The sequence below is a fragment of the Pseudonaja textilis genome, chromosome 8, assembly GCF_049901715.1.
Source record: "Pseudonaja textilis isolate UNSWEBS1 chromosome 8, rPseTex1.2, whole genome shotgun sequence".
Classification (NCBI taxonomy): Eukaryota; Metazoa; Chordata; class Lepidosauria; order Squamata; family Elapidae; genus Pseudonaja; species Pseudonaja textilis.
This window is the reverse complement of record NC_141997.1, coordinates 10,684,635-10,705,704: the sequence shown is the minus strand read 5'-3', so window position 1 is coordinate 10,705,704 and position 21,070 is coordinate 10,684,635. Positions and strand designations below refer to the sequence as shown.

At 33.7% G+C, this 21,070-nt stretch overlaps 1 protein-coding gene across 10 annotated transcripts in view; it reads right to left on the bottom strand.

The window, feature by feature from the left end:
• GPM6B (glycoprotein M6B) overlaps positions 1 to 21,070 on the bottom strand; it is a 109,832-nt gene that overhangs the window by 11,376 nt on the left and 77,386 nt on the right. For 6 of the 10 annotated variants that reach the window (XM_087938322.1, XM_026714206.2, XM_087938321.1 and 3 more), the window contains exon 2: positions 2,999 to 3,185. In XM_087938322.1, coding sequence (XP_087794448.1) covers positions 2,999 to 3,185 — 187 coding nt within the window. Of the gene's footprint in view, positions 1 to 2,998; positions 3,186 to 16,879; positions 16,988 to 21,070 lie in introns of all 10 variants that reach the window. The other 4 variants (XM_087938320.1, XM_087938317.1, XM_087938319.1 and 1 more) reach the window with 1 other exon arrangement.

Here is a 21,070-nt window from a genome sequence, read left to right as displayed (position 1 = left end):
TTAAAATTATGTCTTTTATCATCATATGAAGAGTAGAACAAAGTGCTAGAAAGTTATGTCAGAGCTGAACAAGACTAAGAGCTGGTCCTTGAAGTTGCGGCCATCACAGCATCCCATAGTCATGTGAGGGCAAGTTGGGTACCTGGCAACCAGCTTGAATTATGGTAGTTCCAATACATGATTGTCATTTTTGACCTTTACTTCTGGCTTCCAACAAGCAACTATATAGCAGGAAAGTCATCAGAAGGTTGTAAATGGTAACTATGTGACATGTGCTTAATAACCACATCAGGTGGTAACAGAATTCTCAGACTCAATTATGGTCATTAACCAAGGTCTGTTATATATGTATTCACTCAAATACAGACACACATGGATATAAATAAAATCAAAGCATCATTGGACTTCTAACCCTTATTTATTCTATCATTGATAGTGATATTTTCTATGAAATTTGGCAGAACTAGTATGTATACTCGGTATGATAGGGACTCTTAGGATATTAAGCATAGGAAAGAGAACTGGACTAGAAATCTCCCAACACTTCCAATTGTTTATTCCATAATTGATTGCTACATCAAGAGCATCTGGTAACATATTCATGACTTCAGAAGTCCTGGAAGGTAAAATTCCAATTTGATTTAAAAAATAGATATTAAGCATTTTTTATAGAAATTAAACATTTTTCCTATACAATACAAATTCAGGCCTCTTAAAAGGTTGCATACATCTATCTTTATTTGCAACAAAAAGTCATATGCATATTTATAAAACACTATTAAACTTTAATGACAGCTCATCCCATCCAAGACATCATGTTGAATGACCTGCTATTAGATTTTCACAGCAAAGGTTGATTAGCCTAAGAGTTATGCAATACTTTACATCCCAAAGAACCTGAAAGATAAAAAATTCACCCAGTCGACTCAGGTAATTCTGCAGCTTATGGCTAATGTATTTAAACACAAATTCTCACAGAAAGGACAGTATAATAAAACATTTATTTTTACCACTTTTCTAGATTCATCAAGACAGGTTCTTTTGCCCAGGAGAATTTTGGAGTATTTTGTTTTTAAAATGTAAAAAGCCCTGGCCCTAACAGAATTTTGTTTGAGCTTTGGGAAAGTGATTGGGGTTGAATAATTTACCATACATGTCCCAAAGTGGATTTTTTATCTAACCTATATTGTTATGTGAACTCAATTTTGATGGTCCATATCTTTGTCATCTTTGCAGAAGAATCTGATTAGCCTGGAGAAGTAAGAAATATTGCCCAAAGCCCCTATGATAGTAGCTTCTTATCCATTTTGGCATTCCACTTTGAATAAATATTTACCTGACAAAACTAATAGGAGTACACTTAACGAAAAAATTTGAATCTTAAACCAGTAACTGTTACTGTTACCAAGTCCTTGGTTGGTAACCTGGTCTCTGCTCTAGTGTGATGTTGACAATGCATCTTGCGGTAGAAAGAATAGCTGAGAAAGTCTGTAGCATCTCAATTTCCTCTCTGTTGATGTAGACTCCTACTTGGAGCTGGATATTTTGTCTTGAACTGCTGGGATACTTTAAAAGCCATTGGGGATTTTTCACTATAAGGTATTGGTAGAGTTTACTTACATATATTCCATATCCATAAGCCATTTATTTAAAATAGATAAAATCAATTTGAGAAAGGAATAAATTCTTACAATATTTGATGTAATGCTCATGATATTCTTTGATGGCAGACTGTTTAAGCAAAAAAATTATTTATAATTTTGCCACTGTGGACCAGAAATTAAATCCTTTCATACTGATGCGAGGCATTAATGAAGGAAAAGAAAAGCATTCAATTTACCAGACTGCATATAAATCTAGATCTCAAGCTTTTTAAAAAGAATTTAAGAAAAAACTACTTTCTTAATGTCTTCTTCAAAATGCTCTAAAAGTTGTAAGAGAAATCTAAAATGACTGCAATAGGAAGCTTGTACAATAAAGTATATTTGTATATTGTACCCTTGCTTTGGTGAATCAACTGTGAAACAGAATTTTATATTTAGGTAAATCCAGCAATTTTGATTCATAAAGACTAATTTGATTTATCTTCTATGTTTGATATAATGCATTGGGTATTTGTTTAGTTCAATTGCAGTGACCAGAATTATAAACAAGCTGAGCTCTGTATCTCAATGAAAATGGAAGCTAAAGCTTTCAATATGCTTTCTTTAGCTTCAAGCTAGGATGAGGTCATAGTTTATTATACATCTTCCATATAATTTTGTTGCAAGGATGAAAGAAATTTCATGAAACCTTCAAGTTATTCATTATATTTATTATTTTATTTTTAAAGTTTGCAGTGTTTCTTTCTCATGTTTTTCTCCAATATATTTTAGTGGGTCTCATCTCCTGGCAACAGCTCCTTTTTTCTCTCCAGTAGTTGTTATGGAGTTGGATAACTATGCCCTCTTTCTGAGATCGATTGCTACTTTTATAATTTTCTTTTCCCTGTTGAATTAAACAAAACATTTGAAGCGAAAGTACATATTGAATCCTAACAGCCAATTTGTCTTCATTACACTTTCAGGCCCACTGAATGTCATTAGTCAAACAGTATTTTAAAAAGTTCTCCAGAAATTAATACATTTTCCTTTTGATAAATTCTCAACTCAAGTGCCAAAGATGCTTTTTCAAGATGCAACTGGACTTTCTTGTTTTTCTTTGAAGACGTTTCACTTCTCATCCAAGAAGTTTCTTCAGAGCTTCCTATTCAGCTCTGAAGAAACTTCTTGGATGAGAAGCAAAACATCTTCAAAAAAACCCAAGAAAGTCCAGTTGCCTCTTGAAAAAGCATCTTTGGGACAACTACAAGAATCTCCATAGACATCTCTCCTCAAGTGTTGATCTCTCTGAAGACATGTATAACATTGCTTACATCTATTATTGCTTTGGCAATTTCATTGGTTAATAATTTCACTACCTTTGTTATATAAAGAAAAAAAAATAGATTCACACTTACACTTCAGATAACAAAGCATGGTCAGTCACGTTTGTGGAAAAATTCTGTTCAAGGATGGATATAGTTCCTGCAAGAGCCACATGACCACAGCCACAAAACAATGCCACTCCAGAGAAGCAGAGTATTGTTGCCACAAGTGAAGCATATGGAACTCCTCCCAGGCACTTAATGCAACATTCAAAACAGCCTAGACAAGAAAAAAAAGGGGGGGAGGGAAACATTTGAGAACAATTATTCAGATTTCCATTTGATAAAAACCATGAATGCTAAAGAGTTGCACTTAATTTAACCAACTAACGTCCTTATACACCTGCCATCTTAAAGTACAATAGTGACAATTCACCTGCTTGTGGAATTGATTCTTGCCACATAAGCTATTTGCTGACGTTTTTCATGTTTTCTCCAAAAACCTAATTCTGGGTATTAGATGAGCTTCCAAAAAACCAATGGAGCAAAACAACACAGCAGGAATGGAAATCTGGGGTCTGGACTTACAGAAAGATCTTACCTTTAAGATAAAGATCATAATTAGCTTTAACTCCACAACATTTGCTGATGAAAAAGCTTAAATAATTTACACTACAAAAAAAGGAAAGAAAAAAATATTTCTTACCTAACACAATAAAATGTAAACATATTCAATGCACCATATGATTCATTAGGATATTTCTGCAATTTAATGAGCCAAGAATAGGAACCAGGTAATCCCCAATGTAAATCTGAACTTATATTTTACACTGATTTAGGTGAGCTGCTACAGTGTACATAAAAGACAATATTTAGAAGCTTCAAAAATGGTCAGTTTGCTTTAACCTGAACGACACATTAACTAATTTAATCTGATGTCTGAATATGGAGAAAGTGTTTGAAAGACCAGAATTTATTTATTTCATTGTCTGGTATGACTGAAACAATTATTTAACTATTTTTAAAAATGAAATTGGATAAATAAAACCCAGCTTTATGATAGGATCAGATTTCTCAAATTTCAATAACACAGTTAATATGTTTTTTTAACTATATTTTTATATAGTTCTTTTTAAAGATGATATATGTAACTTAATTGTATTGAAAGATAACTGGATGAATTTGGAGCAATAATATTTCTTTCCATGGGAGCAAACCCTTTCCTACATGTCAGACAAATTGAAATGTAACAGGAAAGATGTTTGCAAAGATTGTTAATTCCTTCCATATTGAAAGAAACTAACTAGGATCTGAATGCATAGATAAGCATAGGCATTGATGTCAAATGGTTTCATTGCGGTAATGAAATGATTTTATTCTATGTCAAGTACAGAAAGAAGGGTGGATTAGGACAGCAAAAAAAAGTGCTATCCATCATATTAAATAAATTTGTTACATTAAATATAGAAAGCAAACAAAATCAAAATACTGTAATGCAGCAAGCTAAAACAGCAAACAATCAGAATCAAACTAGAATACGTGCTCACAAGAATTTACTGACTGAGAATAAAGAATGCTACTTGGAGCAAGTCACAATAAAAGGAATCATCACACTTTGTGAGGGAGCAAGTTGGGGTTGCTATCCACACCAGACACAAGAACAGTTTTTTTCCCGAAAGCCATCACTCTGCTAAACAAATAATTCCCTCAACACTGTTCAACTATTTACAAAGTGTGCACTACTATTACTGTTAATCTTCTCATCACTCCTTATCACCCATCCCCCTCCCACTTGTGATTGTAGGACTGTAACTTTGTTGCTTGTATCCTTACGATTTATATTGACTGTTTCCTAGTATGATTTGATTGTTGATTGTACCCTATGACTATCATTAAGTGTTGTACGTTATGATTCTTGATTCTTAACGAATGTATCTTTTCTTTATGTATACCGAGAATATTTACACTAAGACAAATTCCTTGTGTGTCCAATCACACTTGGCCAATAAAGAATTCTATTCTATTCTATTCTATTCTATTCTATTCTATTCTATTCTATTCTATTCTATTCTATTCTATGAAAAAGCAGCTGCAGTCAGGCAGAAACACTCCCCATCTCTGTTTCCTTCATACATAGCATATCCTAGTGGGAGTTCTGCCTGGAGGTTGGAGCTTTGCCAGGACCTTAGTTGCAACTAGAACACGAATATCCACACCAACACCCAATCCCAAACTAGCATAGTTTTATCTGATTATTGTTTGCCACCCAAAGTAATTTGATGGGATAGACATTAAATAAAATTAGGAAGATGACAAGGAGGGAGGAGGAAAAGGAAAACAGACATAGAAGAAGAATTTTGACAAAAAGCAAATATTGTGTCCTACTTTATAGACTTTGAGACTTTGTTTGGACCAAGTATTAAAAGGCTGAGTTTTAAAGACATGGCAAGGACTTCTAAAATCCTAGAAAAGTGGAGAGCAATAGGCTATTTACTGGGGAAGGTGCAATAAAGAAGCGTGTACAGATGTGCTGTATGCTGTGTCATGTTCAGTCCTTAGAAAGCAAAGAATTCTCACACTCTCCTGCTACAATGGAATGGAGCTTGCCAGTAATCTGTATATGGATTTCTAGGTGCTCTTAGACTTCTGTCACTGAAACTCAGTACACACTCCATAAAGTCCTGCTGCTCTCCAGTTGTTTGAAAAAGTGGCTTTTTAAGATTTTTTTCTTTTTTTACAAATATATCAATGTGTGAACAGTGTGGTCCTGGAGTGTCTTACATTTTAAGACAAATATGACAATATTCTTCATATTTAATACAGTTGACAATCTTATAAAATTTAATATTAATACACATATTTTGTTGAGTTATAATCTTTCATTCTTTGATTATTCACTATTTCAGCATGTTATTTTTGTGTCAATCTTCATGTTCTAAATATCCCTCTTTTTACTACGAATAAAATATTGTTAATCATATTTGTAGTGTTTTACACTTATATAGTTCTAATAATAATTCACAAATTTATATGGGTCATAATCTTCCATCATTTATCCCATCTGATGTTTAATAATGCCACTATATTTAAAAAAAACCCTTTTTAATCACATTTTAAAACTTATTTAATACACATAAAATAATATTCATCATATTTACGTTTGACAAGTTACATAATTCTAACAATAGTACAGTTATTTTTATTAAGTTATAATCTTTCATTGTTATCTTATTTAATATTTCAATGTTATTTTTATGTCAACCAAATTCTGCATATCATTCCTTTTCTTACAAATAGTATGTTAATATTCATATTTATTACATTACAGCAGTTACCAAGAAAAGAATTGTTCATTTAAATTATGTAGTCTTTGAGGAGATAAAAGCTTATATGTAAAGTGCAAATACAAATGGAGAAAATAACTTGATTAAAAAAACTGCAATGGAAAATATTAAAAATAGAATGTGGAAAAACAGTGATAATGTGCAACACTAACCCAAGATACCAAAATTCCTTGACTGTAAAATATGCATGACTGATACACATCAATGCAATTGCCTTTCAATGGCCATTTTGTCTAAAGTATCACTAGAACCTCTTGTGCAGCTTAGCAGAAGAACACATTTTTGTCCTTAGGCTTGTAAGCAGCAGTTACCATGGAAGCAGATTAATAACAGCTCAGTAGTTTGCCTAAAGCTGACAGTGAACCAAGCTACAGATTTAATACACTCACAAAAAGTGGCCAGTTAAAAACTGGACCAATGTTGTTTTCTGGAAAATGAAAGCTTTACAATGCCAGTGTGCAAATATATGCACGCATGCACACCAAAATAATTTTTTGTTTTAAAGGGAGAGATTCAGATAGAAGAAAAACAAGAATTCGCTCTCTTGGAAATTGCAACATACAGATACTGCAAAACACATTAACAATCCACTATGTGCAATCAGTGCACAACAGAATGTAATAATATGAATAAGATTCAAGGTCAACCATCCTAGAATTATGTTTTGATCTGAATATTGTTATAGAGGGAATTTACTGAAAAATATAGGAAATGAATATTTGTGTGAATTAAACATAAAAGTGTAAAAATTAAACTGTACACAAATAATTTCTAAACTGAAAAAATACTACCATTTTATTGTTTGCACAATAAAGAACATTTGAGAGAATTCTTATCTGTTTTTTTAAAATCCTTCTTTTCATCATTCCATCTGTGAAGAAGAGGGAGATTTGTCTTCCCCATTCTACTGGCAAAGTTGTTAAAAATGCTTTCCTGGATTCCCCCAACTAACTTTCCTTTTAAGATCCAGTAAATAAATAGAAAACAAAAAACAGAGATTCACTGGTTGAGGAGCTTTCAGGAAGGAGCAGTGAGGACAAAATGACCATACAGGGCAGCAACCTGTGACTAAAGAAGAAGTTTAAGTAGTCAATTGGACTAAAGTTAAATAGAATAAAGAACAAACAGTAGGCAAGCTGTACAACACCGCAGTGCTGGTCATCTCTGAAAAAACTACTTTTGATTCATAGCAGGAAATTACTAGTATGGTTATTGCCTTTCTCATGGAAGAGCGGGAGAGAGAAAGCATGCGTTCCTGCTCATAAAAACAGTGGCCTGCGCCTGTGCTGGGGCAACCTGCCTATGCAGATCAAAGGGAGATTAAAAAATATTCTCTCCTTAATGGAATTATTATTCGTTGTTAGCATTTGCATCCAGATTCATCATACTACTCCTTTGTAGGATAAAATAATCCAGAGTACAGGAGAGGAGTAAAAGTTAGAAAAAAACAAATAAAGGTATGGGGTTTTTTTAAGAGAAAAAACAAAACATACTTTTCAAGACATGCAAATTATATTTGTTTCCATCATATTCTGGTTCATTCATTGCTTTTGTGCTTTGATTTGTTTTCCTTCAGGACTTCATCAACTACATTCAGCTATGTTTTTTTGTTTTGGTTTATATACAATACAAAAATAAAAACAAAACCATCTTAAAGTACCTGTTTCATACTAACAGTTAATTTCTGTACTGAGTCTACATTCATTCAGCATCCATGTATTCTTGACCTTGTCTCTTATTTCTGTATAATAAATTCCAGGTGCATTTTTTTCATTGCATTATGCAGTATGCCCAACATTTGCATCTGGGTTCTCAAACAACAAGACATGATCTGTAAACAAAAGTTCATATGCATTTACATCTTCAACTTCATTCATTTTATAACCGTTTTTTTTTCTTGGAACACTTTTGCAGTTTTCATTTTCCAATTCCACTTGTCAACAAATCATCACAATTTGTGCATAAATCTCTAGAATACTTTGATATCCCAAATCATTCCCTAATTTTTATTCTAAATTCATTCTGCTACAGCATTCTTGCTTAGACTGCTCACTTCCAAAACAATATTTTGTTTCCACTGCTCCATGTTTTCTTTGCCTCCTTTAATCATAACCATTCCTTGCTTTCTTTAACTATATTATTCACTGAACTATCCTTTTCTCGTTATACACATAATACAATATCTGTCTCTCATCCTCAGTTTTGTAGCATTCTTCCTCCCCCATCCGCATCCTTTCCTTTTATCATTCCATTTAGCATTCTTTCTCATATTTTCCACTTGCACCATTCCAGACATTGAGTGATTCTATGAAATATACTTCATTTTGCTCTTCTCCAAGAAACATGCAGTTCTTCTTTTCTTTTGCCTATTTTCCAATCATTCTCTTCAGAGATTAATCTATCTTCTATACTGTTTCATTCAAATCTTGTACTTTTCTTACTGCAGTCATTCTACTTTAACTCCATTTTACTCCAATTTCCTTTTCTCCCTTACATATAATCCTGACACTTGCTCCCCCAAACAATCAATTGGGCAACAAAAACAAAAACAACAATCATCACTTCATCACTCTTGTAATATTCATTGATTTGATTAATCTTTCATTGTTAAGAATCAAATCAGTTATGCTTTTATATTTATTCTTTTACTATGTCTATGTACACATAGATTATGTATTTGCACCATGTATTTGAACACATTTTTCTAAGTAGATTCATACAAAGTAGTTGTTATTCTAATTCCATTCTGTAAAGCAAGATCGCTAATTTAGACAATACTTGCAAGAGAACATTGTATTACTCTCTTCCCATCAACTAGAAGGTTTATGGACAGATGCTTAGGATTTATCAGGGCAATTAATCATATGACATACTTTTGACTGAAAATAAATATTGTTATGTGACTTCAATTTAAACTAGTTTGAACAGTTTGCTGTTCAGTTTGTGAAGAAGCAACTGTTAAATCAACAGCCTAGCATTTAGAAGTCAACTTATCTGACAGTCAGTGAAGACATGTGTCAATATAGAATTTAACAAATAGAAGGAGGTTTGATCCATGACTTCTAAAATGCAAGAAGTTGATCCTATGTTTGGCATCAGTATTGATTTATGTCTTTCCATTTTGTGGTAATAAATATATATAAACACATGAGAACAAAAACAAGGACATTCTTCTTGACCCATTTTTTGAAATAATGTTTGCAGAGTTGTTAGCACCAATATTGGAGCTCTATAATCAATCATTTAATTTTTATTTTAGTATTATTTTATGAGGCTTATATTGCAGCAATATTAAAGCTTGAGAAAGAGAAGATGAGCAAACAATATAACCAATATTTTTATTTAATCTGAATATTAAAATATTAACTGCAGCTGTAATCAGGAGGTACAAAAATAATACTATCTGTAATTCATTCATCTCAAACTGGATTTATAAAAAATACAAAAGCATTTGACCATATCCTTCTTTTTTTAAAAAATGAATTTTATTAATTTTCAATAAACAAACATACACAAACAAAACACAAAACATGAAAACATAAAACTTTTATGACCATATGCTTCTTGTGATTGATACTATGGATATCATGGCATACAAACTGAAATTAGCTGTTCTAATTTTGTTGAATGCTGAAAAATCCTTTGATGTAGTTAATATGAAATATATAAAGGGCATTATAAAAAGATACAGGCTTCTACTATCTTTTGTTCATAGCATTTCAATTTAGTACCTTAGTATTAGAGTTATGATAAGTGAATTTGTCTCTTAACAACCTATCAAGTTATATCATGGCACCTAACAAAGACACACATTGTCCGTAATCTTCAATTAGATTCTTGAACTTCACCCATTAAACATTAGGGTGTGGTTGCATTTGGCACGTAATATAATTTGTTTATATATGCTGATGATATTGTGGCTATCCTTGATAATTTTGCAATATCCTTTTGAATTTATTTAGTAATATAATATATAAACTATTACCATTGTATCATTTTTTAAATTTTTTTCCAAATTTTGTTCTATTGTACTTTACTAATTCATTTGATTTTTTTGTTGGTTTTTATTGTTTTTTTATTTTTATTTTTTGTTTTAAATATGGTTTTACATTGTGTAAGCCGCCTCGAGTCGCCATGGGCGAATAGGCAGGAATATAAATTAATTAATTAAAATTAAATAAATAAATAAATAAATAAACTGGAAGAAGTCTAATTTACTGCCTTTGTGGCTACAAATAATTAAGATATACAATTTGTATAGATTTCATAAAATATTTGGGTTCATATCTCTGAAATTTGGCTCATTTTAGGATCACCTATGCCAAACAGAGGGTCTTTATTTCCACTCTGGAAAGCTGCTAGACACATTTGGTTATTAATAGGTAAATGGTTGTGTTTTGATTCCAAATCATATGAGAAATTAACACTACAGAATAACCCAAATTTGAAAATAACAGAGATGTTTTACTGGAATGGTGGGACTAATCAGAAGATCAGATCAAATTACATGAGTTGATTTCTGAAGGTTTTTGAAAAGGAGGTTTTCTTATTAATGCCTACTAGCATTAATGATCTTTCAAGAAATCTAAGTGATTCTTGTTCTTGAGTTCGCCAGCCTTTCAGAGCTCAACATTAATCTTGAAAGCTTGTCTAAGGAATTCTTTCACAAAATTGACTGAATATTACCAACTTATAGTTACTCTGGGTCTCTTTTCAAGCTTCCCTCCTCACCTACACTCAAGAATCTCTTCTATTGCAGCCCTGTTTCCTTCCTTATTCTCTCCTCTCTCCTCTATTTTTCTTTCCCCCCCAATAATTGTATTAAGAATTGTATTAAACAAAGGAAACTAGCAAAAAACCCTAATATGATTACCCAATTCTACTTGTAAATCTAAATTTCCATTTCTTTCTTGTAAGTTGTAGTTTTTAGGCCCACTTCAAAGTCCATTTTGGTTGTCTTCTAAAGAGTTTGTACATCTTCAGTAACAACTTTTAATTCCAATAAAGAGTTACAAAGCTCAAGCATTTCACATACCCATAGATCAAAAGGCTCCTTTAAAGTAGCCATCATATGCTTTAGTAATTGGCCTTCAAAGTCTTGTTTTACATTGACATAAACAAAGCAGATTTTTCCCACATGAGAATCTTTCTAATTATTTTCAAAATCCTTCTTTAAATCATTTTCACAGTCTTACTATTTAAACTGTTTAGAAACAAGTCTAAAATCTAAGTCATTTCTTTGCTGTATATTGCAAAAAGTTGAAGCTTCTTTTCAAAGTTGAAAATAACTAGTTTTTTTTTCATTTAAATGGATTGAAGGGAAACAGTCAGTGATGTGTAGGCTAGGAGGTTTTTCAATCTTAAAGAGAGAGTACAAAAAAATAAACTACACATTTTTATGGCTCAGAACACGATGGTGTTCTGTGAGGAGAGTGAAACAAGCGCTCACATTTTCCCCACTCTATACAGATTGCAGGAGCATTTCGGCCAAAAACACATCTTGATGTGAGATCCAGACAGTCAAAATTCTCTCTGAAGGAAAGAGATCTAGAGATTGCCCACATGTACTTCAAACAGTTGATTTTTGTGACCAGGCAGCAAAATCAGTCATTTTTGCAGCCACTTGTGATCAGCTGGGAGTTGAGTTCCTCCTCCTCTGCGTTTACAAAGTCTTTAGCTATTCTGTCACACAGATCATAGGAACTGGAACACCAAATTTATTTCAAGTGTCAAAACTGATTTCCATGCAAGTGTTTTGTCTGCCCCTCTCCCTGTCACATTTTGTTCTGCCCATCACAACCATAATACCGTTGCCTGTTCCATCACTCCTCAAGGAACCACTTGCCCTGATTCTTGCCTGCTTTCCCCAGACCAGACAAAATCCACATAGGCAGCCTCTAAGTCATCTCCAGATCACACTCCTCATCTAATATCCTCAAGATATTGACTTTCAGCACTACCCTGTTCCATCAGAAAATTTAGTTTAAAAAAAGTAAAGGGAGAAAAAGGAAAGATAGAAAAGAAAAATAACCTCAGTCTTTCATCGTTCTATTGGTTTGTTAAACAAGAAGTAGTAATTGTAGCCTTTCATCATTCTACCTGTGAATTTATAAAAACAAAAGGAGTACAACGTGTTATTGGTCCAACAGTGAAATAAAGGAGAAGATACCAGAAGTTCACCAGAAGAGGACCGAGAAAACAGGATAAATTGGCTCTGGAGGGCAGAGACCATAACTGGTGGGGCAGGGGGTTGTGCTTGTTACAGAAGACAGTTGCCAATTGAACTAGAGGCATTTGCCTATAATGGAATGAAGACCGACAGAAGAAATAGATTGTACCTGTTGGGCCAGCACAAGACACAGAATGTTACTTTTTATGCGTAGCAGGAAAGAATGGGTGGATGTGGCCCTCCTGGAATATTGGGAGCAGATAGAGGATGACATTATACATTGAGACAAGGTTAGTGGCTTACACTGTCAATGGAGCACTCTGCCTTCCATTTCACCTTATTTTTGTTCCTTGTGTCTTGTTTGGTAGATAGTTGATGTCATGCCCCTGTTGGAATCTGACTGAGAGAAGGAAGCCGAACAGCTGACAGGGAGTGAGAGTGTGGCTCCATTGGCTGTGGAAGAAACTGGGGAAGGGCACAGTCTGGCTGGGCACAGCAAGGGAGCAAGGCAGAGGGAATTCAGGGAAAGACCCAGGCCCACCCCCTCTTCATTCTAGGGCATGCAGGGAGGAATGGAGAAGGGAGCAATGTAAATTGCATGGCTTATGCGGGAGGAAAGGGCCCTGATTCCCTTCATTAGCTGCAGCTGGGAACACAGTGTATAAAAGGGGAAGCTGCACACAGCAAGTTGTTGGGAGCAAATCATGAATTTATCTGGTATCATCGTGGCTTATCTGTGTTCCTGGTGTCTTCCCAACTGTGCGAGGGTTGCCGTGCTTTCAAGTCTGAAAGTCTTTCTCCTGCCCTGTCAAGTTAATTACTTTGGCTTGGTTTGTTTGGATTTTTAGTTACAGTCTGTATGTACCTTGTTTTGAATTGAATTTTCTATAGTGAAGGGCTGTTCCTAGGAGAGTTTTTCTCTAGCCAAAGGTAACCTGAACATTGGGGACAAAGTTGGAGATAATAAGGGGACTCTTCTTGCTTATTTGACTGTGTTGCCTTTGTGCCATGCCCCAGGTTGTCACAGTTGATTGGAGAACCTACTGAAATTCCCTTCTTCCTCTTTGCTTGGAAGGGAGGGTAATTTTAGTCTGATCATCTTCTCCATAGGCTTCCAATAATTAGTAAGGTGTCATTTTTTGATGTGTGCTGACATTTTCAAAAGTTTGTATGCATTTTGCAGAAATATTTCTCATGGTCCATTTGTGTTTGTCACAACAAACAGCCCTACAACAAAGGCTTGGTTGATTTTTTTATCCACCTTTTCCATTTCTCTTTTGTTTTTCTAAGTTTAATGTATAGTGTTCCTTTTCCTACTTCTATCTTCATTCAGTTTTATTTGTAGGTATAGAGGATACTTATATGTATTTATCTATACTTTAAATCAAACCATGCAAGCAAATCTTGATACTGAAATATTTGATTAAGGGAACCCACTTTACTGCTAGAAAACATGAGTATGCATTTCAGTTTGTTGGCATGAAACTTGGAAACAGACACACCAACATCTGTTCCCAAGTAGCAACATGTGAAATAGCATTATGGAAAATTATCTAGGAGTCAACACAGAAATAGATGTCTCAGCTTCTTTCCTCAAGTTCTGTCTTTAAGTGCATTAAGGCATAAATGAATTTCAAGTGATGTTCAATTAAAAATTGCTCCTAAATTTTCCTATGTTGTGGGTTTATTATGTAAATGGGAAATATGAAATAAGCTTTTATTTTCAAAATCTGAGTTCTGTTTCTAATTTATTTAACTTTGTTAGGAAAGATCAAGAAAAGCAACCACTGTAATGGACTCAAGAAATCAGCCATGAAATGAGATGTGGCATATCGACTCTATTAAAAAAAAAAGAAAGGATCTGTACAAACCAATCCTTTAAAAGTTCCTAATTATCAACCATATCAAAGATACTACACCTTAATACAAGATGTATCTTGAAAACTATTTAGAATTTATATCAGTAAAATAAACTGATGAACTGTGGATGGTTGTCTTTCTGCAAAGTACTCCAGAATGTATGGCTGCTATTCAATCAATGTGTACATCATTTGCAATTTTATATCGTAATCAACTGTATTTGCCCAATATCATGTAAGGAGATGGGAGAGAGTTGGATAGAATCAGCTTATTCCTACCTAATGGAATACTCAGTCAATCAGAATAGAGCTAGAAGGGACCTTGGAGGTCTTCTAGTCCAATCCCCTGCTCAAGCAGGAGATCCTATACCATTTCAGACAGATGGCTGTCCTCTCTTTTCTTAAAAACCTCCAGTGATGGAGCACCTACAACTTCGGAAGGCAAGCGGTTCCATTGATTAATTATCTTCACTGCTGCTAGGAAGTTTCTCCTTAATTCCAGATTGTTATCTCCTTGATTAGTTTCCAATTTCCATCCATTATTTCTTATCTTGCCTTCTAGTGCTTTGGAAAATAAGTTGATGAGTTGTCCCTCTTCTTTGTGGCAGCCCCTCAAATACTGGAATACTGCTATCATGTCACTCCTTAATCCTTCTTTTCTCTAGACTAGTCATACCCAGTGCCTGCAACCGTTCTTCATATGTTTCCATCTCCAGGCCTTTAACCATCTTAGTTGCTCTCTTCTGTACTTTTTCCAAAATTCAACATCTTTTTTGAACTATATTGACCAAAACTGGATGCAGTATTCTAGGTGTGGTCTTACTAAGGATTTATAAAGCATTACTATACTTGACGTGATTTTGATTCTATGCCTCTGTTTATACAACCAAGGATTTTATTAGCTTTTTTGGCTGCTGCCGCACACTGCTGGCTCATATTTAAGTGATCATCCACTAGGATTCCAAGATTCCTCTCACAGTTTCTGTTTTTGAACCAGGTGTCACCTAATCTGTACTTGAACCTTTGATTTTTCCTGTCTAGATGTAAAACCTTGCTTTTCTCCACATTAAATGTCATGTTGTTGGCAGGGCCCATTGTTCAAATCCGTCAAGATCTTTTCGGATCCTAAGCATGTCTTCTGGGGTGTTGACTATTTCTGCCACCTTATTGTCATCTGCAAATTTGATGAGTTCCCCTTCTATTCCCTCATCTAAGTAATTTATGAAAATATTGAAAAGTACTGGGCCTAAGACAGAACCTTGTGGTACTTCACTGCTTATTTCCCTCCAAGTAATTGTAGTACCATTAAGGACTACTCATTGAGTATAGTTTTTCAGCTAGTTACAAATCCATCTGATGATGATACTCTTATTCCTACTCTTAATCCTGATTCCCACTCTTATTCCTAACAAAAGAGACAAAAGGCAAGCAAAGCTCCCAGTCTTTCTATAAATAAACTCCATAAAGTTTCCTTTTAGGAAAAACAAAACATTCCCTGTGAGGAAAGTTTTTGAGGAGAAGATAAAGAAAAAGAAAATTGGCCCAACCACCAACATATAAGAATTTGCAATGACAAACAGTATGGAACCAAATTACAAAGCTGGTCTATTTGGAACAGCTCTTAATTAACCACCAGTATAAAATTAATATAACATGGCCCCTTCTTCAAAACTCTTTGTCAAAGTAACATATCCTCTGAAAACATTTAAAAGATGGAATTAATACTGATATCTACTGAACTGTAAAAAAAGAAAACCATTGTATGGGGAAAACCCCTCCACCATAGACTAGTAGATTAAATACTATTTAGAATATATTCTATTGTATGGCTATTTTGGAGTTTTATAAATTCATTTATCTTAGTATTCAAGAAAAATAACTCTGGATTTTTCAGACTAAGACATTATTGGATGCTCTTCAAATTTTACAAACGCTTTATAGTTTTTTTAAAATGAAAAGTATACTGTGAGATCCAGAGGTGACCATGATCATAACACTAAGTGTAGATATGTCCTTCCTCAGGATGGAAAGTGGCTAATTATTTTTTTAAAATAATATTTAATTTTAAAGCTTTGTAAAGGATACTAATTATCAACAGATTTCTTTAAAATAAAACTTACAGTACCTTCCCTACCCCTGCATGGCTTGTCTCACAACATTCAAAATGGTAATGCAAGGGTGTCAAACTCATGTTGTCATGGCGATGTCACATGACATATTGGGACTTTTCCCCCCTTCACTATACTGGGCATGGGTGTGGCCAGCACGTGACACATCCGGCCCGCAGACCGGGAGTTTGAGAGTCCTCTTATAATTGGGCAAATATCCAATTCAAGGAAGCAGGAACTGAAGTCAAATAGTTGATCCCCCAAAGATACTAAAAAAACATTAGTTCTGAATCATAATGGCAGCTTTTAAAATTATACAATTGAAGTTTCCTTCAAATAAGTTCAAAAGCAAAAGAAGTAGGCCATGTGTAATAATTAATTTCTAATGTAAAATCAAAGTCACATATTTTTGAAACATTGCTACAGCTCATGAAAGCAATTCTTATTTTATATAAACTCTTCATGTAGGTATTTTACTCCATCCTTTTATTTACCTTGACTAACATTGCCTTTCAATGGTGCCACATGATGGTACTGGTGTAGCCTTGAGCTCTTGTGTATCCATTGGTACCTGCCAATTTCCATTTCTGGTCTGGTGATCACTGCCAATTTTAGGTGGTAAAATGTCAGAGTTTCCAACAAAGTCATATTTTATTACTTCATTCAATTCAATGTTAATATCAAAAAGCAGGAAAGGGGAGCATTCTCAGGACAAAAATAACCACTCTCACGTTTCAGTAAAAGAGGAAAAATTAACTAGCATAAGATTTTAGTGGCCACAGATAGTAGCAAAATGTAAAATGCCTATTAGATTCTTCAAAACATATACACTCATATTTTAAATTCATTCCACCATTAATAATATTCAGTGCTAAGTGAAATTATTTGTTTTAAAACGGTATTTTTATTTTTCATCCGATGCATTTTAATGCCTTCTTTACTGACTAAAAGCTCTTCTACAGCTGATAAAATAGAAAAACTAATGTAATTTATTTGTGCTAAAACACATGTACTATTTTTAGCTTTTCACTAAAGACAGCTGAAGAAAACCATTTTCAGATGTAGAAAGTATAATAAAATGAATCAGTTCAATTGTTGTGGTATTACAAAGTTAATGCCTTGGGATGGTGGGTGGAGAAAAGTAGATAAAATGGAGTTGTAATATATTGTATTCATTTTTTCCCTACTGCCATACAATTGAGCATGTTTTGTGATAATCTAGCTGAAGTTGTACTTTACAAATAAGACAGAAAAATAACTTTTTTCTCCTCTTTCTCCTATTCCCTAAAATAGGTAAAATTGAATTATCCAGTAGAGTAGATAGTCATAATTAAGTACAGCTTTCATAATACAGTTATCACCTACTCTTAATTTATGGATTGTTTTAAGGAATTGAGGCAGCATCGTATTTCATTTATAATCTTCTAATCTTCCTATATTTTCCCATCAGTTTGGCCACTTATCTTCCTTTTCAATTAAAAAAAAAACCCACTAAGGGATACAAGATAAGATATTTTGACTGATAGGAGCTGGCCATCTAAGAACTTATTTTACTTTATAATCTGTTGCAAAGCAATATTTACTCAGAAACGATCCGAAGATGCATCTTTGCATCAAAGTCATGGAATGTTTAACTCAATTATGAATGGCTAAAGAGACAATATTGTGTAGTGGAACACAGATGAAAGGGAATCAGGTTCTCTAAATGCATTGTTTTCATAAAATATCTACTAATTTATATAATGATTAAATAGGAACTCTGTGCAAAATTCAGAGAACTGTCAAGGAGTGTTGTTTGCCGAATATACTCCAACATTTTACTTACATATTGGAAGAACACTGATTCCAAATAAATCTTCAGTTGAGTTTGGGATAGAGGCAAGAAAGTATTAATGTACTACAGTGTTTCATGTAAACTAGCAACTAACATCCGTACCACTCCATTAGCACCCCTACCATTAAAACAATATATAACATATTATTAGGTTAAATGGGGGTTGAAATCTTTTCACTTATGCCAATTTCATACCACTAACTTTGTTACTGTAAGAATCTGACTTCTTAGATACAGTACATTGGACAGAAATCCAAACAGATATGACCATCTCATAGAATATGATATTTTCATTCAACTAATATTATCTTTATATTTAAAATATTTAAAAATGACTTAACATAGTCATTTCTTAGTATTTCCCAATGCACATTTGTAATGCATTCAATTGTACATTAATTTCTACTGGCTGTGCAAACAATCATCAGTTTGTCAGATCAAAGTAGATTGAGCATGCATGTCCAGAAACAACAGCTGTATTACTGTGGTGGACAAACTAGACCTCTAAGCTACAACTCTGAATGAAAGATATTCTACATATCAAATGATTTCTACCAATGCCGTGAAAAATTTAATCAGTGTGATTTGTGTTAAGGTTTTATCTCCTAAGTTACATTGTATAATAGATGTTCCATTTATTTATTTTATTTATATACAGTATTACAAGATCTTTAAAATATCAAAAATCTAAAAAACAGTAAAAGCACACATTTACCATAATACAGGAAGCATGTACACTGATCATCCATTATCATGTCCTCCAGAATATCTATCTATTTGACAGCAGAAAATTTTATATCCAAAGAATGAGTGACCCATAATATAAGGGTTGCATCCAAAAACATTGCCTTCTTCACTTTCTCTACATTGTGAATGTTTTATCTTTAAGTACCATGATGCCAAGCCTTGTAGTTTTATAAGTTAACATACTGCTCATTGGAGAACAAGAATGTGTTATTGAGAGGAATGAGCAAAGAATACTTGGACTGTTACACCAAGAATATATACTCTCAACACAGCCATTCAAGATGGGACAGTGATTTCAGCTGCCAGATAAAGCAAGCTGGCACCAGTGATATAGGAAAATGCTAGAGGAAGGTGATCACTTTAATGACAATTGTTAAGACATCATTTCATATAGTGCAACAAAATGCAATTGTAAACCACTCTAGTTTAACCAGAAAAATAAAAGGATAGCTACTGTAAGGCCAGATGATGGCCCATCAGGTAATATTACAGTCAAAATGCTGAAGATCATTCAGATTATCAATAGCGTTTATGACACAGTTATATGCAGTATAATAAACATAAATATGGGGAAGCTATTAGAGGAGACAAAACAAATCAGCATCAAAGTGAAGAAGTCTTTAAAGACCCTTTTGCCTAGGTTCTTACATATTTCCATCAAAGGTAATCTTCCTTACTCTTTACAGTAAGCTAAAGGGTAAGAAGAAAGTCAATCAGTTTCCATGATGTGATCTTGAACAAGGAAGATATCAGAAATAATTCTGAATTAATTGGAAACCAGAGAAATTATGGAAAGAATTTGAGAAAGTTGTTAAGGATGAATCTGAAAAGTGATTGCCAAGAATTAAGAAACAGAAGAATAAACTATGGAAATTGCCCCAAAGACAATTTCTTAAGAAGAAATTTGATAAAGAATTTCGGAGAGCTGTTAATAGAAACAATGTTACAACAAAATCTATAAAGACACTGAAGGTAGAAATAGGCACATCAAAACAAGTAAGGTCTTCCCAAAGACCTTTGAATTCAGAAGGAGGATCAAACAAAGTTGGAAGGAATATATAGTACTAAAATTCTGATCAGTAGGGAGGTTAACATTCAAGATAACTTAGAAGATATTCCCTACTTACAAAAACTTCTAGTACTAGAAAATGGATCATCATACCTATCATTGCCAAGTGAAAAGGCCACAGGAACTGATGAAATATCTACAAAAACATTATAAGCAAAAGAAGAATCACTAAAGATTTTAACAAACTATGCCATAAAAACTGAAGAATGATATAATGTGGTCAACAGACCTGGAGAGTCAATCTCTACATATACCAGAACCAAAGAAAGAAGATTTAACAAAATGTGCAAACTATTATACAATATCCTTAATTTCATACACTAGTAAAATAATGCTTAAGAACATCCAATGCAGATTAGAACCCTACATAGAAAAAGAACTGCCAGATGTTCAAGTTGGTTATAAGAAAGATGTGTAATATTGATTTATTGGGGAAAACAACATAATGTTTCTGACTTATTTATTTAAATGGATTTTAGGATAAACTGAGAACAGAACATGTTCTAGGTCAGTTTTTTGTGGAAATATTGAAGATTCAAAAGAGTTTACAAACTTTAAGCTTTTATCATTGTGTGATTTGATTCACTTAACATTTAGATTGTTGCATTTTGTACGTAAATTGTACAGTTTCTGAAATGGCCTTCAAAGACAGACCTATCTAAAGTGCATTGCAGAAATCTACATAGGTGGTGATAAGGACCTGAATTAGTGACAAAGCTTTCCACTCCAGGGATAGCTGTAATGGAGGAGCCTTGCCAGCGTAATTCAAATTCTTCTATGGCATGCTGGAGCTAGGTGACATCTCCCAAACCTACCCTACCTAAGGGTAGGGGTATGAGTGAAGAAGGACTCTCAAGTTATAAACTATTATAAACTATTCTTTCAGGGCAGTACCACCTCTTCAAATGTTATCATCAAAACAGAGAAAGCTGCACAAACAACCATTTGTCTTAGATTCCATTTGAGCATGTTTCACCTCATGGAGGTATGAAAAAGCTTCCAAACTTAGTTCAAGACTTCCATAAAAAATCTCTA